The sequence below is a fragment of the Condylostylus longicornis genome, unplaced genomic scaffold (genome assembly GCF_029603195.1).
Source record: "Condylostylus longicornis isolate FDR11 unplaced genomic scaffold, ASM2960319v2 ptg000030l, whole genome shotgun sequence".
In the NCBI taxonomy this organism is placed as follows: domain Eukaryota; kingdom Metazoa; phylum Arthropoda; class Insecta; order Diptera; family Dolichopodidae; genus Condylostylus; species Condylostylus longicornis.
Genome location: NW_026577999.1, coordinates 1,435,007 through 1,462,990, shown reverse-complemented (window position 1 = coordinate 1,462,990; position 27,984 = coordinate 1,435,007). Strand labels below are relative to the sequence as shown.

General features: G+C 23.0%; 1 protein-coding gene across 1 annotated transcript; it reads right to left on the bottom strand.

Annotated features, from left to right (window-relative positions):
* Positions 1 to 2: 2 nt before the first annotated feature.
* On the bottom strand, positions 3 to 27,906 carry LOC129607929 (probable cyclin-dependent serine/threonine-protein kinase DDB_G0292550). Its single transcript, XM_055519189.1, has 4 exons — positions 27,724 to 27,906; positions 1,778 to 3,049; positions 765 to 1,683; positions 3 to 646 (listed from the first exon to the last, which is right to left on the bottom strand). Exons 2-4 carry the CDS (start codon positions 2,850 to 2,852, stop codon positions 349 to 351), a joined length of 2,292 nt encoding a protein of 763 aa, XP_055375164.1. The 5' UTR covers positions 2,853 to 3,049; positions 27,724 to 27,906; the 3' UTR covers positions 3 to 348.
* Between the last annotated feature and the right edge of the window lie 78 nt (positions 27,907 to 27,984).

Below are 27,984 nucleotides of genomic sequence, written 5' to 3'. Positions count from 1 at the left end.
TTGAAAGCATCTAGTATCCCTCTTTTATAATCACTATCATTCTTTTTATCAGATATGTTAATTATTTTTTCTAAAAATAAAATATTTTTATAAAAAAAATTAGTTTATGTTTTTGTAGCTTTAAAAGTTATGTGCTTTTTGTTTTGTTTTGTCTTCATATAAAATTTTTTACTACATTTATTAATTATTTATATAAAAATTTATTATATTAGTAAAGGGCCAATTTTATTGCTTCTTATTTCTTCCATTTCTAAATCTTTTAGAAAACCATCTAATTACTTTCAATTTTCCTATATTATTATATGTTTTAAATGTTTTATTCTTAAAATAAAGTAAACATCAGTACCACTAGGAACATGCATAAAATGTTTCATCAAAAGGTTTCACACGGACACGTAATTTATAATGATATTCCTTAAGATATGCTTTTAAACTATTTGGTAGTTGTAATTCATTAATACCATCATATGATATATTACTAACAATTGTCGCTCGACATAATTGTTGTAATGAAAATGGAAAATTTCTATTCAATGGTATTGTTAACATTGGCTCAAAAAACATAACACATGTTGGATCTTTATAGTGTTCAAGTAAACCGGTTACTGTTGGTGCTGTAAATACTCCAGGATCATGACAATCAAAACTAAAAAAAAAAAGAGATTAAAAAATTAAATGATATTATTAATGAGTCAAAATTAAATAGAAAAATTTTAATTATAATTCTATTTTAAATTTTAATTAAATTTCTTTAAAATATTCACCTGAATTTATGATTCATTTGTTCGATACGAGCATGTAATGATCTGTCATATTTTCTAAATGTTACAGAAAATAAATATTCCTCCTGCGCAGAATCTCTTAACAAAAATGTACCTTCCGGTTTACCATCTAATAATCTTTCAGCTTCATAACGATCCATTTTACCCCAATAAAAGCTTGATGCAGTAATTTTTTCTAAATCTGGTACTAAACAATGTATAAAATCTTCTTGTGAATGTACTTTAGGTCCAATAGGTGTTGTAAATTTAATACCAGATATTAATGATGGCCATTGATTAGGATTAACATTATTTGAACAATCATTAAATTCTGATTGTGTTTCAGCATCTGATCGTGATGTTGTTGTATGAATACGATTACCGTGTGCATCAATATTTTCGAAACGTTCAAGTACTAACTGTGATGCTTGTGGAATTTGTACAACTAACATTTGATTGTCTGCCCAAATAGCTAATTGATTTGTACCTGGTTGATTTCGAAACCTTTCACCAAGAATTGGTACAGAATTTGAGTTTTGTGGTCGTACAACCATAACAGCGGCTGTAGTAGATTGGCCAACAGGATTTGAATTTGTTGATGTTGCAGTTAACGAATTAGAAACATTTATATTACTTTTTTGATTATCATTTGTCGATTGAGTTTTTTGAGAATTAATTTTTGAATCGGTTTTATTTTTCAAACCACCGGTAAAACGAGCTGTCCATGATTTTTCTGATGAATTTTTTGTTAACTTTGTAGATTGATCAACTGAAGATACGTTGTTTTTACTTTTGCTGGAATCAATCATTACTTCTTTTTTACCTGTATCTCGACAGGAACATTTACAACATTTTCTTTTTGAAAGGGGATAAGCAGATGATGATAAAAGTTTTTTCCTTCGAGAACAGTGCTGCTTTTTATCTAAAATGAAAAAAATACAGATATTTTTAATTAGTAAAATGTTAATAAGAGCTGAAATAGAAAAATTAAAGTAATAAAATTATTAAATCCTCACCACAAACATCTTTTTCCAAATTAATAATACTATCTGAGACTGCAGTTTGCTTATTTTTGTTATTATTATTAACCGCATTCATTATTTGATAATCAGGTAATGGAATATTTTGTATAACATCATCATTGTTTGCATCTAAATTACATTTATTCAATTGAGAACTTATATCATTCATTACATCAGAATTATTATAAATATTCTCTTCTATACTATTATTAATAATATTCATATTATTATTATGTGATTTTAAGATTCTATTATTATTATTTACTGCTGATAAATTATTTATAAAACATTGATTGTTATTATTACTTTGAAATTCACAATTCGAAACTGATGCTGATTTTGAGGATGTTGATGATGATGATGATGAAACCGCTATTATATTCATATCAGAATTATCAAATAACCGAATATTATTATTATTATTAAGATTATTAATTGTACCAATGCCGTTGCAATTACTATTGATACTGCTGATATTATTGTCACTGCTACTACTGTTACCACTACCACCACTAATACTATTATTATTATTAATAAAATTATTTGTTGAATGATTCATAATATTCATATTATTCGGATGATTTTCGGTTTTATTAATTATTTCAAAATTTGTTGTTGTTGTTGGTTGCTGTTGATCAGTTTCCATTTTTGTTAATTGAATTTTAATAATAAATTGTTGACCTACAGCCGATGTTGATGATAATGTTGTTGTTGATGATGATGATGATAATGATGTTGTATTAATAGTGGTATTATTCATAGGATATGTTATAGATGTTGTTGCTAGAGATGCTGGTATTGTTCCAACATCAGTTAATGTTTCTGTTATTGTTGCTGTTCCTGCTGTTGTTTTTGGTTGTTTTAATGGATTTGTTATAAATTGTGATTGAACATTTAATATTTGTTGTTGTAAATTTTGATGACAATTTATTAATTTATTACTACTGTTATCCTTCATCAATTGATTATTATCAATTTCATTATTATATATTTCATAGATGGCAGTGTTATTATCATTACCGGAACTTTTATGATCCTTATAAATTGGTTTACTAAAACGGTGTCCCATCGAATTTTCTTTTATTTATTTATTTTTTTTTTTTTAAATTTAATTTAACAAATGAGTAACGTCAACGCGTACAGACTAAAGAATAATAATAAAAGCAAATTACTCCGTCTATATACTGTAATTTTTTTGATACTAAAGATAATTATTATACAATCGAAATTGATAAAATTTTTCACTTTAACTAGTTCTTCATTTTCCTGTAAATGAAACAAAAAAAAAAAGAGAAAAAAAAAAAGATTATTAAGCGATAACAAAATTAGTTTTAAAAAATATAAATATGTAGGTTCATATATAATATACAAGATCAAACACACACACACACACAATATGAACAAATTACAATTAGCATTTTGGTATTGAAAACTCCAATGTAAATAAAAGAGAAATCATGACATAAATAATTATCTAGAAATTTATTAGTAGAATATAAAAAACAAAAAAAGAAAAATTAAAACGCGAAAAACGCTAAAAAAAAAGCTTTGTTTGATTTTCTTGTGAAATAAAATTAATTTGAAAACGTTTTGAAAATTAACATTAACACGAATACAAATAAAAAAAAAAATAATGGTTAAAATTTTTGTCGATATTTTCAAATTTCGTAGAAAATCATTTGCTAATATGCATGTCATGTACATGCACATATACCTACACCTTAATATTAAATAGTACCAACGATATACTTATGTAAATTATTATATACGTTTGTATGTTCCCAACGCGTGTAGTACATATCCGGCGCATACCAGTTAATTGGAGGTTCTGTAAATTTTATTAAATGTTAATGTTTGATTTTTATACTTAAACCCTATGAATTTTCAAGAAAAACGAATTTGGCGATACTTGGATTTTAGATTAAGTTAAACTGACGCTAGATTCCTGAAGGGTATAATAAAAATCACTTAAGCTCGTTTTGGTAGCGCCGGATCTCTTGTTTTCCGCCCCTTATTCGAACTAGTCCGAACTTTTCAAAAATCTGCTAATATTACTAAAATTTATATTCGTTAAGTCTGCAGTGTTTTTTTTTTAGAAACATCAATATTTTAATTATCAAATGAATTTTAAAGCTAGTTACATAGCTGATGTCAAAATTTTAACCTACATATTTAAAAAAAAATATTGTAATATTAACGTAAGTTAACCTGGGCTGGGTAAATGTAAATATAATAGCTACAAATCGATTACTTAATCCTAAATTCTTACTAAAAATTTTTGTTTCAATTTATTTATTTCTTATTTAGAAAATAAAAACAAAATCTTTTAAATTTTGGAATTTATTTAAGGATTAATTTAAAATTATCAGAACTTATATACCTACATATATTATGGACTATGTGTTAATTATTCCATTGAACTTAGGTCATGGTATTTTATTTATATTTTAAATACACACATGTACAATGTATAGTGAACACACAAACACACACACAAAGGCAAGGATATTTTACTGATGATAAATTTCGTAGAATATGGGTGGAAATAATCTACCTAGAAATGACCTATGTTATTATTCTTTTTTTTTTTGTTGTTTTTAATTGTAAATAAAATTTCTATGAAATTACTAAGTTAACTGTGCAGTGTGAGAATGATGTCTGCAAATTTTTTAAATATAAAAAAGGTAACGTAAGGTAAAGGTTTATTTATTTATGGATGTACATAATTTATAATAAAAAATTTCACAAAATTTTTTAACTTGAATCATAAATAATATTGTAGATTAGAATTTATAAAAATTTTTTACTTACTACAAAAAGCTATAATTCTAAAAAGTATGAACGATAAGTAGTAATCAAATTTTTTTTTGTGATAACGATTTTTGTTGCCATATGAATTATAAAAATTATAAAATGTTCAAGCTTTCTCGGAAATTAATTAATTTATTTATTTTATTTTGTTCCGGGTGATTTTATTCGCCAATTGTAATAAATTGAACATATTTTAAATATGTTGGGACTTTATTCTTATAACCTATATCAATTATGTAACAACTACGAAAATGTTATTTATAATTTGAAATTTGAGGCTACTAAATTTAATTTCCAAAATTTAAATTTGAAAATTATTAAATTCAAAATTTTAAATATTTTGTAGTTTTAAGTAATAATTATTAGCTAAATTTTCCCCCAAACATTTTGCTTACAGATAATCTCTGAAAATTCCCGATTTTTAATTTCAACATCTGTGACTAAGCCAATTCCAACTATATGTACCTACATTATATTTATGATTCAGCTTTTTTTCAGCAGGAAACAATTATTTTAATTATATAATTAAAAATTTGTTAGGGTCAATAAGTAAGGTAACAATATTTCATTAATAATAAAATTTTAAATAAATTTATCAAAAATTATATTTAAATTGAATTAAATGCAAAAATAGTTAATTAATTTCAATTATTTCCAAAAAAATATGATGCACGTTAGAATACTTATTAAAGTCCGATTATAAACAAGAGTGGTAAGTATCCAATTAATTGGAATGACTTGACAATTTTTTATTTTTATTTTCATAAAACAGAAAACCTTTAAAGATAAATAGTCTAGGCTTCCCCAACCACTTGAATTTTATAATGTAAGGTAAGTACTTATCAAATTTTATGAATAATTTTTGAAGTAAGAAGAAATTACACTAGAGAACACACTAGCTTGTAGCTATATACTTATACATATATGTATGTATATTAAATATAAATGCTCATAATTGAGAGTATGTAAATTTTATGTATATGTATAAGAGATTATTATTATCATAAAAATATTTATTTTCTTCTTTGATAATTCTTTAATATTGTCTTTAAATTTTTCACACTCTTAAGTATTTATAATATTTAAATAATTTTTCTGATTAAATTGTTGAAAATCTTATCATTTATATAAGTAAGTAAGTATTTCTTAAATATTAAAAAAAAAATATTATCAGTAAAAAAAATAATAACAACATTAAATAAAATGAGAATTTTGAATTTTAACCTTGATCATAAGTAATTAAACAATAAAATTTTTTTAATTTAAATAAATTTTTATTTTGGAAAATTAAAACATTTATGTTAATGAAATTTTTTTATAATTAGAAAAATTTTCATATCAACTCTTACTTTTATTCATAATTTATTTGAAGAGAAAAAACAAAAATATTTTTATTGGAAATTCTCAAAAAATTCTATTTTTATTAAAATTAAATGATTTTAATCGACAATAATATTAAGAATTTCATTTGTATACAAAATTTATTTAACCCTTAATTGCTAACGTTAAATAAAATTTTATTTTAAAATAAAGATGAAGAATAAATTCACTCAATATTTTGTGAGTAACTAAAAACAAAATTTATGCCAATTACGGCCCTTATTATGATCGGTGAAGCAAATGAAATTTTTGGGCGAATATAAATTTTTGATATTATGATTAGCGAATTCGCCTAAATTTTGGGCGAATGAGCATTTAAATCTTTCGAATGAAAATTCTGTGTGACAAACTTGGCAATTGAAACCCAAAATCAAATTAATACATATGTGCTTTTTTTTTTATTGGGCATTATAGCATTTATAGTGATAAAATGGAAAAATCTAAACTATCTGTAGAATAAGTTCATAAAATTCTACAAATTTTTGTAAATAATATTAATTGTTTGATATTAATTTAAGCGTGAAAAAAACGAACCAAAAACAATTCGAGCATTTAAAATTAATTAGTGGACAACAACCCCGACATTAATAGGAAAATTCAATTGTTTTTGCAAAAACACAAAAACAATGTATATATGTACACTAAGTGGTGTTAACCTCATTATTTTCGGTAGGTTTTCTGATGTCTTGCGGTAGCAACATTTTGAATTAAGCGAATGAAAGAATTCGCCGATCATAATTAAAATTGTCATTGGATTCGCCTAGCCATTCGCTTCGCCGATCATAATAAGGGTATACTACGTTAACTGGAATTTAAAAAATACTTAAAAAAGCAAAATAGAAAAAAAAAAATAAAATTTTACTTATATTACTACGGGTGAAATCAAACTGTAAATATAAAATATAACACTGCGTAAGTGTTGCTACGGTGTTACTATAACATGAGTCATGCGGCAAAATGTCACGACACGATTTATACGTATTAATATTGCCTGTTAATGTAGTCTGATTTCTAATAAACGTTATTTTTTAATGTTATTCTTACTATTAATAAAAAAAATGTTAATTAGTCATCTAATTAGTTATTTAAAATAAAAAAAAAGGCTTAAACATGAAATTTCATGCATAGACGTGAAAACTTGAAAAATAAATAAAAGAAATTATGAAATTTCTTTTTACGAATTTTTACTAAAAATTGTCGCAATTTTTAAGTTATTGTTGTGAAATTTACTATATAACTTACGTCAGCTGATTTCATCATTACTTTTTGATTGTGTTGATATCAAACAGTGTTTAGCAACACCGTTTGAAATTACATAAGCAGTTAAGGGTTAAAATTTTGATCAAAATAATATTATTAAAGAAAATTTTCCTTTGAATTCGAGTTTTTTTTTTATTAACTCTTTTACTTAAACATTAAGTTGGAATTATATAATTTATTCAAGGTCAATTGCTTACTTTCTAGCTTCATTTAAATTCAAAAGTAATACCCATATAAAATGGAATATTTCAAAATATCATAAGGTAAGTGAGAAAAAAATTTAATCAAAATTAAATATTTACTAATACACTTAGTATTAAAAATGTGTTTTTAATTTTTCGGTAGCTACGTAATTTGGTAGCAAAATTTTATTTTATTTATTAATTCCATTAACGTGCACTCCATTTTTTATTTTATAAAATACAAAAAAAAACAGGAAATTAATAGTTTTTTCAATTAACAAAATGAAAGTAAGTAAATAAGTTAGAATACCTCAAAGCTGTTCGGTTAATTTGACCTAAACAAAAAATATCGTAATCTATTTTTGGGATAAATAAAGTATATGTGGTTAATTAAATGGATAAAGACTTCAAATTTTTAACACTTTCTTTGAATTTTTTTTATCGATTTCTAAAAAATCAAGTGAGAAAATTCGTAGAATTACATACAAACACACATGAAAGTAAATATTGTTAGATATTGCTTTCTTGTTAATTCAAACACACACAAAAAAATAAAATTATAAATTTTATAATTTACTTTTTTACTAATTGAGTATTTTTATCACGTCTATTTAACCTTCATATTTTAGTGTTCATTTTACAGTTTTCTTTTTAAATTGTATGTAACCTAATTATTATTGTGTATTGAATGTTTTATAATAGCTGGTGTGGTAATGGTGGTATTGATCGTAGTGGTGCTACACTAAATTCATATTTATTATACTTATGGTTAATACTAATTTCGAAAAATTAAATTTTAATCGATTTTTATAAATATTTTTTTATTCTTTATTCGGAAAATATTTTTATAGCTATCTAGATAAATAAAATAAGTTTTTAATTATAAAATTCTAAAGAAAAAAAAAAAATTATATAGGTACTAAAAGTTTTTCTAGTTAATCCATTAATTTTCGTTAAAAAAAAAAAATAATAAATAGAGTTCTAATTCGATATTTAACACGAAAAAAGGTTTTATTATAGATATTTGCTTTTGTTATAATTTTTCTTCTGTTATATTTCCTTTTTTTTGTGTTATAATTTTATAAAATAATAAAAATTCAATAGCTTTCTTAACAGAATATGTGATATCGTATATGTATACCGTAAAAAATCCAGTTCTGGACATAGATTTTATTGTGTTCTCACTTCTTCAGCAAAATTTGTTTTTGTTGCTCTCCTTTTTATTAAAATTTTTCTTTTGTATCACAAAGACTGTAATTACTGAAATTGCACTCATATTTTTAAAGAGAAATGGAGAAAATATTGAAATAATAATAGAGCAAATATTGAATTTAACCGTTTTCCTGGAGCAATATTGCAATTTGACAATAAAATATGTTTATTCTTCGATCATTCTCCAAATATAAAAAGTTCGTTCTCCTAATATAATACTTAAAATTACTCTCTCAGCGATTAAATAATTACACAAAATAAAAATAAACAAAACAGCTGAATTCAGAGTACTATTCATTTTTTTTTCGAGAAAATGTGTGCTCTGTCACGGATATAAGGCAAAGAATTGTAAACAAAAATGGACATCCTTTTGCAGTAAAATAATAAATACGGGCAGCGACTGTAGTTTTAACTTAAAACTGCTAAAATGAACTTAACCGATAAATAAAAATAATAGTGACATCTATTGTTAAACACCTAAATTATTTTTATTACAACATTAAATTCTTATACTCCTCCAATTATTAATAATTGAATAAAATTTATTCGAAAACTAGGAATAAATTTGGTTGTCAAAAATTGTTTGTTAATAAAGAATGACGCAAATAACTTAAGAAATTGTTCAAAAATTCATTCACTACCCTACACAACAACATGATTTTCTTAAAATATTAAAATACTTAGAATTTAATTTTGAAAGAAAACGTCATTTAGGAAAAATTATATGAAAATCTAAGTTCTTTAATAACTTCAAATTCCAATTTACTTATTTAAAGAAAAAATTTAAATTTTTTTTTCAATTTCAATAAATTGATTTATTTATGCAAACAAACTGATTGATGTGGGCGTTCTACTTCCATACATAAATATATGTATATCATCCTTATACATACACACATACATATGTATGTACTTTGCTATACAAAATCAACTATACTTAGGATAACTAAACCAATTCTTAGAATACGAACAAAAAATTTTAGCACATTTTCTAAAGCAAATAATCTGAAATAAATTTTTCGGCATTGAAAATTAAAAAAAAAAATTTATTAGAAAATTAGGAAAAAAAAATGTAAAAACCTTTATTTTTTAATTAATATTAAAAATTTCCTTGAAAATTAACTAAAATATTAAGATTAAAAATACTTCTATTGTTACAGCTACGTTTTTTCCCACACCTTGTACTACTTATACTTTAAGTATTGTACAACTTGTGTTTAATATCAGATAATCAGAATATCTGCTTCACAAAAAAAAAATCACATTTAATTCTAAGTATAAAAACTTTTGTGTTTTGAATGAGTTTATTTAACTTTTTGAAATTCAAATTAAAATAAAAAGCAAAAAAACAAAAAAATTAAATTAAAAGCTTTGTTTGGACATTATTTTTTTTTAAATTTTCATTTTTTATTTTTATTTTTTTAATGATGAAATTTTATTAAAATATTTAGTTTAGTTATACAGTGAAATTTTTATATAATGAACAGCCGAAATTCCACGAATTTTATTCGTAATATAAGTACAATTTCCGAAAAAAAAAAATATTCGTGTAAACCCGAAAACAAAAAAAAAATGCTTAGCTGCTAAACAAATTTTTGACTAAACACAGAGTTTTTCGTTATAAATAGAGAGAGAGAGTGAGAGTTATATACAGGGTGATCCACTTCGGCTATAAAAGCTTTCGGCGAATGATATTTTTTTAGGAAAAAATCGTACGGGCGGGAACCAAATTCGAACTCGGAGCGTTAAAGATTGAAAAAAATCTCTCTTTCAAATATCCGTAATAGTTTCGAAAGTATTGAAGTTAGAGAGTTGTATTGTTCACAATATTTTTTTATAATTAATAGATTTACATAATGGCATATAATTGATTGATGTCAGACTTACCGTTTTTTGCGTAATAGCTCCTCAAACACAGAATTTTTTGGTTAGACAACTAAATATTTTTTTTTAAAAACCTTAATTATCTTAAAAAAGGTCAGTATTTTTTTTTGTTTTTGACGCTTGACATTATGCGACCATAAAACTTGGTCATACGCACTCCAAGGAACCACCCTCCAGATCTTTAACAGAATCGAATCACCCTATATAGAGATTTCTTTATATATATTTACTATATGTACTGATTATACTGATATTTGTTTCCTAGTTATGGACATACTTACGAATATATTACGTAATATATAATTACCTACTAACTTTTGAGTAGTTATTGCGTTTCATTCGAGATAAAAATGGCGATGGGTATTTTATTTCATCAGAAAATTTTTAAACATAAAAAATCTTATTAAGTATAAAGGCATTTTAATTATAATTGAATATAAAAAAAAAATTCTTTTTTATTAAAATTCAAAATGACTTTTCTGACAACAATTTCCTTTTTAGAAGATCTTCCTAGAATATTTTTGATTGTTGTTTGTTTCTTTAGTTTTATTTTCTCTCTTTTTTTTTAACTGGAATCTGTTAATAACAATAATTTCATAAGATTTTGAGTATAATGAAATGAGTTCTCACATTTTTCATATTTTATGAATCAATTATTATGAATAAAAGAATGAATTCGCTTAGAAATTTTCATAAACTTTAAAAAAAAAAATGTTTTTAATATGCAAAAAAAAATGTTTATTTGCAAGTTTTTATGGTTTTTCTGTTTATTTGTCAACAATAAAAATAAAAAGGTGGGTATTGAATTCAGAAGAAAAAAAAATAAATATTTTTGACATTGTATTTTTAATTATGAAATTCGTAGGTACTTATTTGAGAATGTCACAACACAACATTTTTAACAGAAGAGTGAAGAGGAAAAATAATTAAGAGAAATGAAATGTATCAGTGTTGCCATAACAGGAGAAAAACTATATTATCTCTGAATATATTCTTCATACTTATTCATACAAATTATGGAACAGAAAATCCACTAGAATCTACCCAAAATATAAAATGCTATATGGTTCTAATAAAAGAATATTTAAAAATTTTAGTTCAGAATGTTAATAAGTAGGTTAACGTCAAGCAACATAAGAATTTGACAGTTCAGCATTATGGATGAATATACATGATTTTATCAAAAATATACAAAGAAAACTACTCTCGATTTCAATTACTTGTCTCTAGCAAACTATACTCTTAATTACCATATTCGCACATGTATACGTTAAGCGTATACACAGCATTTACCTTGTGTTTCTCACACCCTCTCTCCAAAAAATAAATTTCATTTTTTTTAGGAGAAAGAATGTGAGAAATATAACAGAATAGATTGACTGTGCAAATGTTTGATGTATTCACGTGTAAACGAGCCTAATTTCACTTTTAAGTACTTTTAAATTAAAGGACGGCAGACAATATTTTTGTTGCCAAACTTTCAAAATTAAAGTTAATTCCTTATTATTTTAGAAATATTTAGACTTTAAATCAGTCATCATTTAATTAATTTATTTGCAAACTAATTCTAAAATTTTAATAAAAGTAAGTGTAAGTTCGTGACAAAATATAAAGTAACTATAAGAAGCTACATTTATTAAATAAGTAAAAAGATACTTGAAAAAATAATAATGAGAATTTTTATATCACGCAAATTAATATTGAATGTGAATGTTTAAGTGCGCAATTAACTTGAAAAAAAAAAATGGAAGCATATTTTTTTTTATTTATCTTACACTTTACTTAAGTATTTAAATTCTATTATTTTATAACACTTAAGTATGTACATAATATGTAAGTAAATAAGTATGTAGTAAAGAAAATGTCGCAATTTAATAAATAAAATTATAGAGAAATGTAAATTCTTGAAAATATTTTTGTTGACAAGAAAAATCCTTCAATACAAATAGAAAATTACATATTATATTAATAAAATATTTAAGTATGTGTGTATGTACATTGTAGATTTGCATGTAAATATAATAAAATTTCCATTTAATATTAAAAATATGGTATGGAAAAATCGTGCGCACAAATAGAGAATCATGACGAAATATTTTCTGTTTCAAAGTATTTTTTTACATAAACTAAATAAGAAAACAAAAAAGTTGAATAATATTTTTAAAACAAAAAATAAAATAAAAAAAGAAGTGAGGGAAGGGGAATTTCCTCTATTCATATACTTATACTCAACACACTTTTGACCTTTCTTCCAGCTCTGTAACGCGATTTAGGGGAAAAACTTATTCATTTTCCCATAGTAAAAATACAATTCGTATGAAATTGTTCAACCCCCCTCAATTATGAACAGTTTCTAATTATTAGAATAAAATTTTTGTTAAAAATATTTTTCAATAAATAATAACTAATTATAAAATTTTATAATACATTATTTATTAGAATTTATTCAATAAGTAATTTAAAATTTAATTACGTTAAACACAAATCCATTTTAGAAATCTTTAAAGACAACACAATTTATAGCGCCTAATACTTATAATCTTAATTACTTATCTAACACGCTAAACTATTAATTTAAAAATAATTATCATTCAACAGAATTAAATTTAAAATTTTAAAATTGTAAATTAATTTATTTTTAATAACTAATTAAAAAATTTAATTGTATATTAATTATTGTATACTTAGTTATTATTTTATTTATTACGATGAATTTTGTGCTAATTTTATTTCCGATAATACACGTAATTTATTATTTTTTACTATGAATTCTCTATTATAATTAAACTCAATTGAATTTTTAATACATAAGTAATAGTTTTTAACACTATATAAACACTAACCGGTCAAAATGACCGGTAGTATTTTTCAATAAAAGCTTTTTTAAAAGCTTTTGAATGAAAATTTTTTTCATTAACTAGTTTATATTAAGAATATTGAATTTCATACCGGTTATCCTAAAATATCCGAAAGAAATATGTAAGTATAAATAAATCATCAATTTTGTAATGAAATGATTAACCCTTTACGGGAACATTTTCTTTTATTTTTATGTAATCAGTTTAATAAGATTTTTTTTGAAATAAGTTTTAGCAAGAAAGATAAAAGAGTTTGAGGAGCAATTTCTCGAGTCCAATTTGTCAAGGTATGACCTAAGGATAAAATTTCTCAGAAATTCACATTACTACATGCGAATGACCAAATTTTTTTTCTTTTTATTGAATTTATAAATAGAATTCTTTCTCAAGAATAGTTATTTAACGAATTACTTAGGCCAAGCATCAACTTTCATGCAAACTAACATTATACGAAAGAACAAAAATAATTATCATTTAAATGCATAAAATATAACTAGCAAATTGCCACGAAAAACCATCATCATTTAAAGAAAGAAGAGAAAGGAAAATTGTAAAAAAAGTTATTATGTATTAAAATAATTTACTTAGTATTGAAGATATGAAATATTTTTATTTTTTTTTTTTAACCAGAGACGTGTAACAACCCACAGTCTGCTGCTATATAACCTAAAGCTATAAACAATTGAAATTTCTAAATTATTACTCATACTAAGATTAAAACAGCTAGAATAAGAATTAGCCAACCAAAAATAAAAATTATTCAAATTTTTTCTTAAAAAGCACCTGTCCCAACAGAAAAAGCAATACAATATTTCCCGAAACAAGTTGATGAATAAAACAAAAAAAAAAATTTAATTCCGTAAAGGGTTAAAATACTGATTATTGATATTTTTTTAATAAGTACGAATATTAAATAAATTTCATTAGAAAACTACTTAATAAGAATAATTTTTTTTTTTTGAAATTTAAATGATAAATTCCTAGAAATAAGTATGTAAGTACTACTTATGTATTTTAAATGCAAATCATATTTTTTTACTATTTTTCTACTATTATTATCATTTTTAATTAATTTTTTTTATACTATAGAATTAATGAGCTTATGCAAATAATAGTAAAAAAAAAATCAATTACTTTAGAACTGATTTTTTAATTTATACACGTTCCACATTCAACATTTTATTAATTATTTATATTACATGTACAGTTATATATGTTTATACAGTTATACATATATATATATATGTATGAGTGTGTGTGTGGTATATGAAATAAATAAACAAATACATAACAGTTTATTTTGTATAAACTTAATTTTTTCTTTTGTTTTTTAATTTTTTTTTTGTTTTTGATTTTTACAAAGTAGGAATTTATGAATGAAAACTGATTATTATGCAATAACAGTAAAGTAAATTTTACGTAAATGAATGGAAGCACTTACATTTTGTTTTCATAAAATATCTGTAAATATACACACACGCATACATATATAAATAACAGTTTGAATTATTGATGTTTATATTTAAAATATTTTATTTATAGATTTTGGTTTTGCGGTAATTTTATATACATACTTGCAAACACTTAGTATAATTAGTTAATCTTTTGTTTAAATCGAAAAATAAATTGAATAATTTGTTATAAACATGTATTACATACATACTTTGTAAGCAAATACAAATGTATGTATGTAAGAATGTAAGCTTTGTATTTCAAAACTCTAGAAAAAATGCAGTTACAGCTATTAGGTTTCAAATTTAAAATTCTGTATTCGAGCTGAATTTGGGGTTAAGAAATAAGGTTCTTCTGAAAACGCAATTTAAATTCACAACTAAATTACAGCCCATGTATGTTAAATAAGATCTGCTTAAACTTTAAACCAGTTGTTTTTAATATGTAGAACTGCAATAGTAGTTTCTCTAAAATCTACAACCACAAGTAAGACGTTTCAGAAATTGCACGCAACATCGCATTATTAATTTTCTAACTGCAACAGTTTAATTATCAAACAAGATAAAAAATTACAATAGAAATAGATGACAACTTCAGTTTAGTGCTAACTCAGCTAAAGATCTGCAAAAACTTTTTACTACTTACTACTACACAAATGATAAGTTTTTGTCAAACAATATAAAACAATTTTTTTTTTATTTTTAAATTAGAAATTCGTACACCGTTTTGTAAAAGAACCTATATTTGTGCGTTTGACATTAAAACAAATAAAAGTCTAAAGAATTAAAAATTATTTTAAATTTTTTTAGATCTCTAATTTGAGTTGAATTATGCATTGCAGAATATTGTTACCGTGGCGTTGGAATATTAGCGGTACTATCTTTTAATATTGCAGAATTTTTAGAAAAAAAAGTTAACTAATTAAGTCTAAATCATTTTCAATTCATGAAAATTCATGGAATTTCTCATAATACTAAAAAATAACCAAATTAACCATATTTGATGACGTCATTAAATATGTCATCAATGTACTCGCTTATAATATACACAAGAGATACCCTTTCAAATGTTTATACTTAACTGCAATTCCTAATTATTATCAAAAGATTAATCACAGAAATGACAGAATTGTTTTTCTTATTCCGGTATTTTTAATTACCTATGAGTATACGTGTGTCAGATTTACGATTACGATTACTTATGTCATTGCTTTAATATTTTTTCGTAATTTTTTCATATATTATTTTTAATCTATTTATAGATTTTATTTAAAAATCTTATGTAATTTACTAGATTCTTAATAGAAATTTGCTACAAGTTTAAAAATAATCACATAGAAAAATTCATTCGTCATGAATATGGTGTGGTATTGTGTTACGTGGGAAGAAAGAAAGCGAAAATACCAATAATAGTTATAATATTGGTTAATGATCTATCACAATCTAAAAGTGCGTACGAGAAAAATAATTCTTTAGTTAGTCACAGTTTTTTTTTAAATTATTCACAATTTTGTTACACCTTTTTCATTACTCACACCGGTAACATGTGGTTAAAATAAAATTTACCGATTTTCTCGGATTTTTCAAACTTTATTAATAAATGTAAGTATAATGTGATTTTTAAAATAATTTATTTAAATTAAATACAAAAAAAAAAACAGTAGAATATGAGAATTTAATTAAATATTTACTTTCAATTTCAAATGCATAAATTAAAAATATGGCGGAATTTTTATTTTAAGTGTTTTTTGATTATTTTGAATACTTAAATATTTAAATATCAAATATTGATTAGATTAGAAATTTAGCTGCTGTATTTTGCTTTGTTCATATTTAAATAAAAGCTAAAATAGTTAATCAATATATATATTTAAGTATGTTTTGATTTGAAAATATTCTACACTTAAAGCGGTTTAAACACGAGCTTTGGAGAAGTTATTCAAATTTCGGTAACGAGAAAGTCATTTAAAAATTATTTTGAACTATTATTGTGATTTTAAAGAGGCTAAGAAGTAGAAATGTAATCTTGATAAACCCGACATATTACGACATGCTTACATTCTGATTTCCCAACACAATTACTCAAAATTTAAATAAAATTCTAAATGGGCATGGCCAAACCGATTCACTGTCGAAAACCGATTAAATGACAATGAATCGCTCTAAAATAATTCAATATAATTAAGGAATACTTACACAAGTATAAAAAATATAAACAATGAACTATAAGCAAGTACTTAATTAGATTTATTAAAACAATAGTAAATTTGAATAATAGAAAATTTCTGAATCTATTGTTTGTTTATTTTAAAAAAAAAATTCATTTGAATAATAGCAGCTGCTGCAAATTGATTTTATACTTTAATATGATTAATTATTTAATTTTTGATTATTTATTATCATAATTATCAACTTATCTCGACTTTGTTATTATTCCAATTGAATCAATTATTTTATTTAAATACTAAATTTACTCGCACATTTAAAATACTTGGTTAATCAAAATAATTTTTTTTTTTTGTAAATAAAATCTACCAAATTCTATTTTTAATTTAAAAATAAATATTAATAAATGATTTAAAGGGATTAAAGGGATTTTACGACAACAATAATTTCTATAACTAATTAATCTAATAATTATGAAAAATTTTATTCTTAATTTAAAAATTATTACTAATTTTGGTAAAAAAAAAATTTTACAACGCCAAATTTATTGATTAAATATAATACTTAATATTTTTTTCATTTTTTGCTAAATCATACAAAATATTTTTACTTTATCTTTGATAATAAATAATTTAAGAGAAAGAAAGTTTAAGAATCGAAAAATTTTCTTTATTGAGTATTTGAAATTATTTTAAAATAATAAAGATATAAAAAGGTTATTAATTTTAATGTTAAGCTAAGTATTTGATTAATTTTAGTGTAATTGAGTATTTTGTGTACAAAAATGGAGTACTAATTCGAAAAAAATTCTTTGTTCGAGAAAAAATTTAATTCAGTTTTTGCTTTAAACTTTGTGACTATTTGTTCTCATTTAACCATGAACTAGTGTTATAGAGTTCCTTGGATTTTCATACGTATTCATACACCTAACGTACATACATATATATGTTTTGACATACATATATAGGTACTTTTCCAAAACATTATCAAATAAGATGATCATGTCAATGACGTCAAACACACGTCAAAAATTTTTGTTTGGAAATGGTAGTAATAAGGAAATAAAACAATTCATAATTTTTAAGAATTAGTTTTTGTAAATGCACTAACAAATGAATAAATTGTAAAAATAAATCAAAAAGAGACAATTCATTTTGCGTTAGCAGCAAAAAAAAAAAACCGAAATTCATAACGTTAGCGTCAACAAGCATTAGAATTCATTACCTTTGTAAATTGTGTTCAAATGACAGTCTGGAAAAGTGCAATACATTAATAATAGCTTTAAAAAAAATTACATTTTCACAATTTGTATAATAATTTGACGCGGAGAAGAAAGGTATATTCCTAAAAGAAGTACAATTTTCATTAACATCTTCAAAAAGTTTACCAAAGTTTTACAAGTTGAGGTGCAGACATAAAAGTAAAGCTAATAGAATTTCGTTTTCCAAAAATATTTTCTAAATGTGTCAAAAAACATGGTCCTACATTAAAAACAAAATATATAATATAAAAATAGTTTTCTTAGAATACAACATTTTACTCTCATAAACAATTCAATTTCCATTTTAAAAACATCACTTTAAATTAAATTTTAATTCCAATTAATCAAACAAGCTTATTTAATACAAAAAAAAAAAAAAAGAAATCTTTTAAAAATTTTCTTTGAAAATTGAAAAATTGGGATCAAAAAAGAGCCTAAGTTGGTTCTTGTGTAGACTATACTTATGTATAGTACAGGCATAAACCTTCTGTTAGTAACAAAATATTGTTACTGTCTCTAAACAAATAAGGTTTCTATTCGCTGTTTATTCAAAATTTTGTAGAAATTTAATGAAAAGAAAAAAATTAAAGAATTTATTGCAAAACCAATTAAATAGAATTTTTTTCCATTTAAAAAAATAAAATAAAAATATTACAACTACACTTATAGCTAAGCAACCATTTTTTTTTTTTTTATGAAGAAAATTCACGAAATTCTGAATAAGTAAATCAATAAATGATATTTTAACAATAAAACGGAAATTTTTCTTTAATTTTTTTTTTGTTTTTCTAAATAAATACTTTTTTTTTTTACATTGGAGAAAATAAAAATTGAAATTTTATTAATGAGTTTCTTTGAATGCGAAAAATACAAAAAAAAAAAAACAAGAAAGGAAAACGTTTGTGTTATGCTTATGTTCCTTTTTATTCTTCTTCTCTTTCCCCCTGACTCTATTTCCCTATTTCTTTATTCGACAATTCTCTGTTTTCCAATGTTCATGTTCACTCTTCGAACATTTTTTTTTGTTCTCTTTTGTTTTTTTTTTCAATTTTTAGCAAAAAATTTCTTATGAAAAGTAATTACTTAACTTAAATTAGGTTTTCAGTTGAAGACCAATGAAACTGTTATAAAATAAGGTTAAATTATTTATAGTTAAATAAATACGAAGGTAAAATATTAAAATAATATACTTGTATATATAGAAGAAGCTCTACACATGTGCATACTTATTGTTTTTATTCAGTGTGCATAAAAAAAAAATGAGAAACCCATAAAAAGAAAATTAATAGGAAAATTTGACAAGCTATTGAAATTCGTTACACCTTAATACTTACTAAATATGTACTCATAAATATTCATAAGTCGTTAGTGAGATTTCTTTATTGTATGGGTAACTAGAGAATTTAATAAATTCAGCTCAGTAACTAAGTATTGAATGTATTTGACAAAAATCGAATTTATTTATACATAGCCAAATTGTATGTTGTAAGATATATTGTAATTGCAATATACATATATTGTATATTATATTGAAAAATTTTTAATGTAAATAACTTTATACGAATAAATTTGATGGTATACTGGCATTTTACTTCGACCATATATTTACTACAGCAAACTAGTCACCTACCTACCTAAAACTCTATGACACAATGAAACTGGAGCATGACTATATATAATATCACCACTACCTATAATGCATTATTAGGAGTGAGCCAGCAAAAGAATTAATTGAATAATCATTAAGAGCTCGTAAGTATTTTTTATAACATCTCTTTTGTAAAAACTGGCATATTTAAGTTTTACACAAATTTTATATAACCTTAAATTGAAAGCAAATCCAGAATTGATACATATTTAACTTAATTCGATTATTATTAAAAGAGTACTTTTAAAAAGTAACGATTACTTTAATAATATACATAATATGTAATTATTATTAGTGTTTGGCTATCAGATAAACTACAAAAAGTGATTATTCATATTATTTAATATTAAGATCCGAAAGCAAATGAAGTTATCTTAATCATTAAACTTAAATAACTTTATGATTACTCAAAAAGTCGATAGGTATACAATGGTATTCATTGGTATCTTTTAAATTAACTACTTATATACTATTACATATGATAGTATTGCCAACCTTTTAAATCATTAATTCATTACAATTACAGCTTCTTTGAATATATACCTTATAGTAAGCTGTCGTTAAGTTTAATAACTATTCATGTATAGATTATGTATCTATGTAAGTATGTATAACAACGTTATTTATGAACATATTTTAATATGAGATTTATTTAAATTTCCTGCTGATAAAATAAATAAAAGATGAGTAATTAAAATTTCTTTTATCACCCTGAAAAAGAAAAGGCCAGACAGTTTTTTTTATCTATATTTAGGCACTCATATATTTATTTAATGATGTTTAAGTAAATTATAATTTTAATTATTACTGTTTCATATGAAAAACGTAAAACTAAATCACCAAATTTCAAATGAAATGAGCACTAAATAATTTTTTTTTTTTATTTACTAATAATAGATAATTCCATATTTTAATAGCATTCCAACAAAATTTTTTTTTTTCAATATTCGTGAGCAATAAAATTTTCCAACAAAATTTTATTTGATTTTTCGTTTCTTCTTTTTTCTTTAGGTGGATAACTAAGGGCAATTATCTATGATCACATATACCCAAAATGAACACATAAAAAGTTTAAATTCTTATTAAGTCGTGTAATGTAGGAAAAATCGGAAAAAAAGGAATTATTTACTCGTTAGAAACATGAGTTGAAAATGGAGTCTAACATTAATATTATATTTGTACTTGTACATATACATAGGTTTACATACAATAAATATGTGTACAATATCATTTGATATTTATACAAAATTGCGATCACATTTCTAAGGTAAAAATCAGGAAATGCTTATATTATCATAATTATATTAAATATCCAAAATTTCTTAGAAAAAAAAAATTCTGAAATTAAAAAAGTTGAGATATTTCACTTTTTTAGTTTTATTGTAGTTAGATTTGTAAATCTAAAAAAAAATTACTAAGCAAAATTAAAGAAAAAAATTAACAATAAAATGTGAATTTTTTTTTATTCCTTTACTCTTAATAAAGATTCAAAATAATTTTTTATTTTTATGAAGAATTTTATGAAAATTTTCCAAAGTTTGCTTTATGTTTAAATTTGTGTGTATTTTAAATAGTAAGTACCAAACAAGTAAATTAAATTTTACAATTCTTTAATCTTTTCTTAGATTTTTAGTAATTTTAATAAAATTTTATAAAAATAAAGTTCTAACATGAAAAAAAAAACTATTTCTAAAATTTATTATTAATTTTTTAAAAATTTTCTAGGTTTTTTATTTTAGAATCGAGACAAAACATCTACTACCGAAAGTGTATATCGAAAAACAGTAAAATGGAATCACAAGGAAGAGAGAGAGAGAGAAGAGGGAACAAACAAAAACTCGAAAGTTTAGTCAAAAATCAAATGATAATTCACCATATTGTTTTTACTGCCGTTCTGATGAATCCTGCATAATAAAAGATTCCTTCAAAAATCTACGAGAAAATTTCATTTGGAAAATGTTGCACCTCCAGATAGACCAGCAACTGCTTAACAAGATAAGCTTGTTCTAAAAGAATAAAGTTAATAAATAAATACAAAAATACTTATTCAAGAAATTCAACATTTAAGTAATTAAAAATTCAAAATCAGCAATAACACAAAAAAAAATTGAGTTCATAAATTGTAAAGTTTTCTTATCTCCTATTCTTCATTCATCTTTATTTTTACAAAATTTTTAAAATTCCCGTTATATAATATATGTTAACATTTAATATAACATTTTCTGTTGTCGTCATTAATTACTAAAATACTCACTTATATTACAACCTGTATTAAGTCTATGATTATTTATGTACATAAATTTAAGTCTGATAAGAATTTTATTTTATAGGTAGTAAGATTTTATGATATTTTTTAAAATTAATTTTCATTCATTCATACTTATCATCTTCAGTTTTTTATTTATTTATTGCATTATATAATAGTATATAGTATAATAGTTATGTATATAATTTGTTCCCCTCTTTATTCAATGAAATTATACGTCTACATACACTTATGTCTATGTATGTAGAGTGAATTGAACTTTCTAAATCTCAGATAAAAAAAATTAAGAAATTTAAATGTCACCAATTTACGTCACACGTATATATACTCGTACAATAAAAGCACAATAAAAATATAACAGAATTTCTTTTCGTTAATAATTTTTTTTTTTATAATTTAATGGGATTTTTAAATTAAATATATTTATTAAAGTATTAAAATTATAAAAAAAAAGCAATTTAATATTTTACAAAAGATTAAAATATTCTAAGAAAAAAATATACCTATTTAATAAGCTTATGTATAGGGTGTTTCAGTTTAGAGTATCAAAAATAGCTGAAAATTTTGCTCAAAAGTTGATATGTCGAATCTCAATGGTTTCCGAGACATGGGGATTTTAAGCAAATTTGATAAAGTGGTGGAGTTCTTATTGGCCCTCATAATTTTGTCTATGCGAAATATGAGCTTCGAACGAAGTTTTTTTGTAAAAGCTCATTGAGGTTTTTAAGAAAAGACATGTCTTAATTTCCAATTTGCTGCAGTTTCGGAATTACATACATTAAAAAATTTTAGGGGTAAAAAAAAACAAAAGAAATATTCTCAAAATTATTGTTTAGCATTTCGAAACCACAACGGTTAGGAAATCGAGTTATAATACCTAGTTTTAATGAGCTCTTTGAAAAAAAACTTTGCTCGAGGCTCAAATTTTTTTAAGTCCCTGTCTTTTAAATAATTTATTGATATTTGACATCTACTTCCTAACAAAAATTTTCTTCATTTTTTGATTTTCTAAACGATGGAATATAGTATTGTTCTCATTACTGAATCATCCTGTAAATGTACATGTAATAAATGATTATTTAAACTTGAAAAGTTTAAGTAATTAACAACTTTAGGAATGTTTGATAAATTGCTATATGCCTAAGTAATTTTAATTAATAATCATTTATTAGAATATAATTTTAATTATATCGTAATAAAAAAAGCTCCAATACTAGTCGCCGGATATGATTCCTATCTTATTATCACTTAATAAATAAATTGTTACTTGATAATGAACTCATAAATATTAAAGCAAACGTAAGTATACTTAGAAAAAAATTTTTAAAATATTATCCAAGCTATTAAGTAGTTGTTAGTTTCTTTTCCGATTACTTAGTGGGGAAATGAAGACTTCTTCTTAGGTAATTTAATTTTTGATGAACACAATACACAGCATAAATAAGTAGTTAGTAGTTTTGTTATTAACTAGTGGATTCATTTTGTATCCACTAATCAATTTTCGCAGCCACCTTCTTTATTGAATTTTAATTCAGAGTTCTCAGTTTTTTAACAAGTATATGACATTCTTCGTTCTAACATCGATAGTGAATTACAACCTTAAGTAGTATGATAATATTAATAAAATTTGACTTTAAATAATAAAAGGCGAGTTACTTATAATAGCTTTTACTTAATTATTTTTTAAACGAAGTAAATATTTAGTGAAATTTTTGCCTAGAATTCTAATTGAGCAGTTTATTAAAATAATTCTAATTAAAAGTTTATTAAAAGAAATTAAATTTTATAATAATTATAACCTGCAATTAAAATTTCAATGCCAAAATTTATAAGTATAAATTCTAAATAGTTTACTCAATAAACCTTCAGTAAACTAACTTACTAAGTAACCCTTATTCCAAAACTAGAAAATTATTTTGAGTACATTTTTATTAATTTAAAATTTTAATATAAATTTTTACTCATGAATTTTTTTTTATTTTACTTAAACAATGTCAAAAAAAAAAATTACTTATTTTTAGCAATAAGTAATAAAAAAATTTTCGGAATAACTACCTGTAGAACGTAAAAAATAACTAGGCAATAAAAAAAATTTTTTTTTTACTAAATATTTACCATAATTAAATTTGACTTTTTACCTTTTCGCTACAATGGTTCTCTTAAATAATTCTCTTTTTGAACCTTAGACCCGACTGCAAAATTAAATTGAAAAATAATTTATGTACTTATGATGAAATAATTTTGTTCCTCAATAAATAATTTTCAAAACAATGATAAGCTAAAAGGTAATGAGAATATTATTCTATTTTTTTTCTAAGTAGGAAAATCTAACCATCAGAAAATAATTTTAACTATAAATAGCGAAAATTGCACGATCAGCGTTCACGTACTTTTTCACTAAAGTCACATACAAAGTGTATGTTGTTGTAAAAATAGAGTGATGAAACTGAACAGCATTTTGACGAAAACCAATGACGTGCACCCTGAACGTATAAACTTCGCCAATTAAAATTTTTTTGAATATTTTTAAACGGAACCTATTAAACGAACTAAAATTAAAAGTTTTATTTCTATAATTATTAACGTGTGTATGTAATAACAATTGTTAGCAAAATGATAGCAGTCGGAACTGAGCAGTAAACAAGATTTTAATTAATGCATAAGTACCTACCCACCTAATTAAAATTTATAAAATGTAAAACAAATGTTTTCTTCATAAATTTTTTTTTGTTAACACAATTAAAAACCTGACAAATGAATTTTAATCAGGAAAATTCTTTATAAAATAATACAAATTTTTATGGTTGCGACAATTGTAAAGTAGAAATACCAATAACCAACAACCCTAACTTCTAGAAATTTTAATTTTGAATTCAAAATGAATATTTTATTTTTATTCAATTTCACTTAATTTATAAGTAATTCAAGGTGCTAGATATCATACTACAAATTATGCCCTTTGATTTTCAAATTTGGATTTCCCAAAACTTTGTTATACAAACTAATAAAAAATTTTCAAACTGTGAAAATTACTTACCAAAATATTTTGACATATTAAGTACATATGAGTAAAAGTTTTTACAATCACGCAAGTATATATATTTGACATTTAATCTCTCTTAACTAATTTTGATTATTTTTAACTAAATATAGATTTTAACCTCAACAAGGACAATTAATATAATATAAACACTCACTTATCGAATTTATTATTTGGTGAATAAGAAGCAAGCTGAGTTCGTCATTCTTTATTTATATATGAATATATTTTTTTGTTATCATTTATGACGTTGAAAATGAAGGATTTCTTGACTTATTCACAAAAAAAAATAGAAAAAAAAACCCGAATATGTGAGTAAATACCCACTCAAACTCACTTAAGTACTTATTTATTAACTTTCTATTATAAATTCTATAGTTATAAGCATGGTATTAATATAATGACCACACACAATTGTTAAGTATAACGCCACTAAAAAAATCAATTATTTCAAAAATGATAATAAATTTTATTTCATATTGTAGCTAATCATATGATTAGAATATGTTATCAGATTTACGTCAGTAATTTCGAATTTAAAAAAAAAATATTTATATATTAAGGGATTTACGTTGTTGTTATTCATAATAAAATGATTTAAGCAATACATTTGTCAACTAACCATATATACATATGTAAACAGTAAGTAGATGAAATAAAATAGCAAAAAATAAAAAGACTAAGGTGTGATATTCTAGAAAATAAGGATTGAATATATTTTTCGAAAACATAAGTTGTAAAATTCAAAAATACAAAACGTTCCTATGAGATATGAGGTTAGTCCAAGAACAGATTAAGTGTACCTACTTATAAGCGAATGCATATTGCGAAATATTGACAAAAACAAGTGTAAACATTTCGTTAATATCTATAATCCCGAATGTAATATTGTATAACTAAGCTTAATTAATCAAAATTATTAGCGTAGGTAACTGGTTCTGGTAGTACGTAACTGATTCTGGTAGTACGCAACTATAACACTAAATTTTTAAACAGAAAAAAACTTAGATTTAGATATACATAAGTAATTTATCAAAAATGTGGGTATACAAAATGTAGTCTCTTACAAAAAGTATTTAAAAATTTAGGCTCGTACTGACACTAACTGATAGACGGATTCTATCTATAATTACACAAACAAGTGCTTCTAATTATGGTGATTTATATTTAAAATTTTTGAGACATAGCATTGTATATTAACATATACTTATAGTTAATATATTGAAATGTGTTTTAAAAAATATTAATTTTTGCAATTTTTATGACCTGAATTTATGGTTTCTCAGCTCAAAACGGAATCATTTAAATGCAAGTTAAATGAATAAACAAGTCGATTGGGAAACGCTCAGAAATTTGATGAAATAATGTTTGGCAAAATTATTTTGAGAAAATATCCAGTATGTAGGTATACTACATACTTATTACTTTTGTATCTCTACCTCTGTACCTAGAAAGTAGAAATATTTTAATATAATATTAATTTTAGGGGCCCCATAAAAACACAATGCTAATATCTTTAATAAATGTGTACGTCTTACTTTGAAACTCAATCCTAACTTGGAAATAGAAATTAAGTAGAATTTATTATAAATTTTAAATGAATAAATATTAAAAAAAATTCAAGAACAATACAAAGTTATTAAAATTTTTGAACGCATATTTTGTATCCATTATATTTTATATTTATATATGTAGATAAATAATATTTATATGAAATATGTACAATATTAAATGTAATACAATATGTAAATCCATACATACATATTTATAAATTATAGAAAAAATTTCAAACATTTTCCATTTTCATTATTTTTTTAGATTACGCCGAAAGTAGAAATCTCAGAATTTCTAATTCTCAGAATTAATATTTAACATTAAAGTGCCCAATAACAATTTCATACAAAAAAAAAAAAAGAAAAATGCCTCATGCCTATATAATTCCTAAGGCCTTATGCATATACAATCATACAAACATATACACACCATATGTGTAAAAATATTTTGTGTTTGTGTGAAAATCATAAATGTGTTGATTTTGTATACAAAATTTTATATGTGCCATTATATGTATATATGTTTTTTTGTACTTATATATATAATTTTACGTTAAATCGTTAATAACGTAAATTAAAAAAAAAAAATTTTTATTTATATCAAAATGATGTAGTAGACTAGTAGCTGCTTACCAAAATAAAATATTTTAAAAATACACACATATTTATTAACCTTTGGTCTTTAATTAAAGCATTTAAAACAAAATTAAATGAGTTTCCAATAATTGTTATAACTAATTAATTTTATAACAAAAAAAAAATTTAATATAAATTATGAAAAATTCCTAAAATTTTAAGTATAAAACTTTTTTTTTATCTTTCATCTTCTATAATTCAACAAAATTTTTTTCAAAAACGTTTTTCTAAGAAGACTTTCAATGTGTATGTAAATATTCCAATCATTCCAGTTTTAATTTCCAATTTATTGTTTCATTCATAATTCTAGGAAATATTAAAAACACACTTACGATCAAACAAAGTGGGGGGTGAAAATTTTTTTTTCACTTTAAATTCCATTAAAAAACCATCTTTTTCAATTTAGCCATTTTACAATATTAAAAATATTCATATAAATTTTCTTATAATATCCAAATAAGTCCATACAGTTGTATCATTTATTAAATTTTACTATTTTAATCAATTTTAACACCAAAGCAACACAAAAAAGCAAAAATTTTAAGAAAAAAACCTTAGAAATGTCTACATTTTCTCAAGACCAATTTCAAAAT

Coding starts and splice junctions, on each gene's coding strand:
- LOC129607929 (XM_055519189.1), bottom strand. CDS start 2,852: ATGGGACACCGTTTTAGTAAACCAATTTATAAGGATCATAAAAGTTCC. Junction 1,684..1,777: donor TTTGGAAAAAGATGTTTGTG/GTGAGGATTTAA, acceptor TTTTCATTTTAG/ATAAAAAGCAGCACTGTTCT. Junction 647..764: donor CAAATGAATCATAAATTCAG/GTGAATATTTTA, acceptor TTTTTTTTTTAG/TTTTGATTGTCATGATCCTG.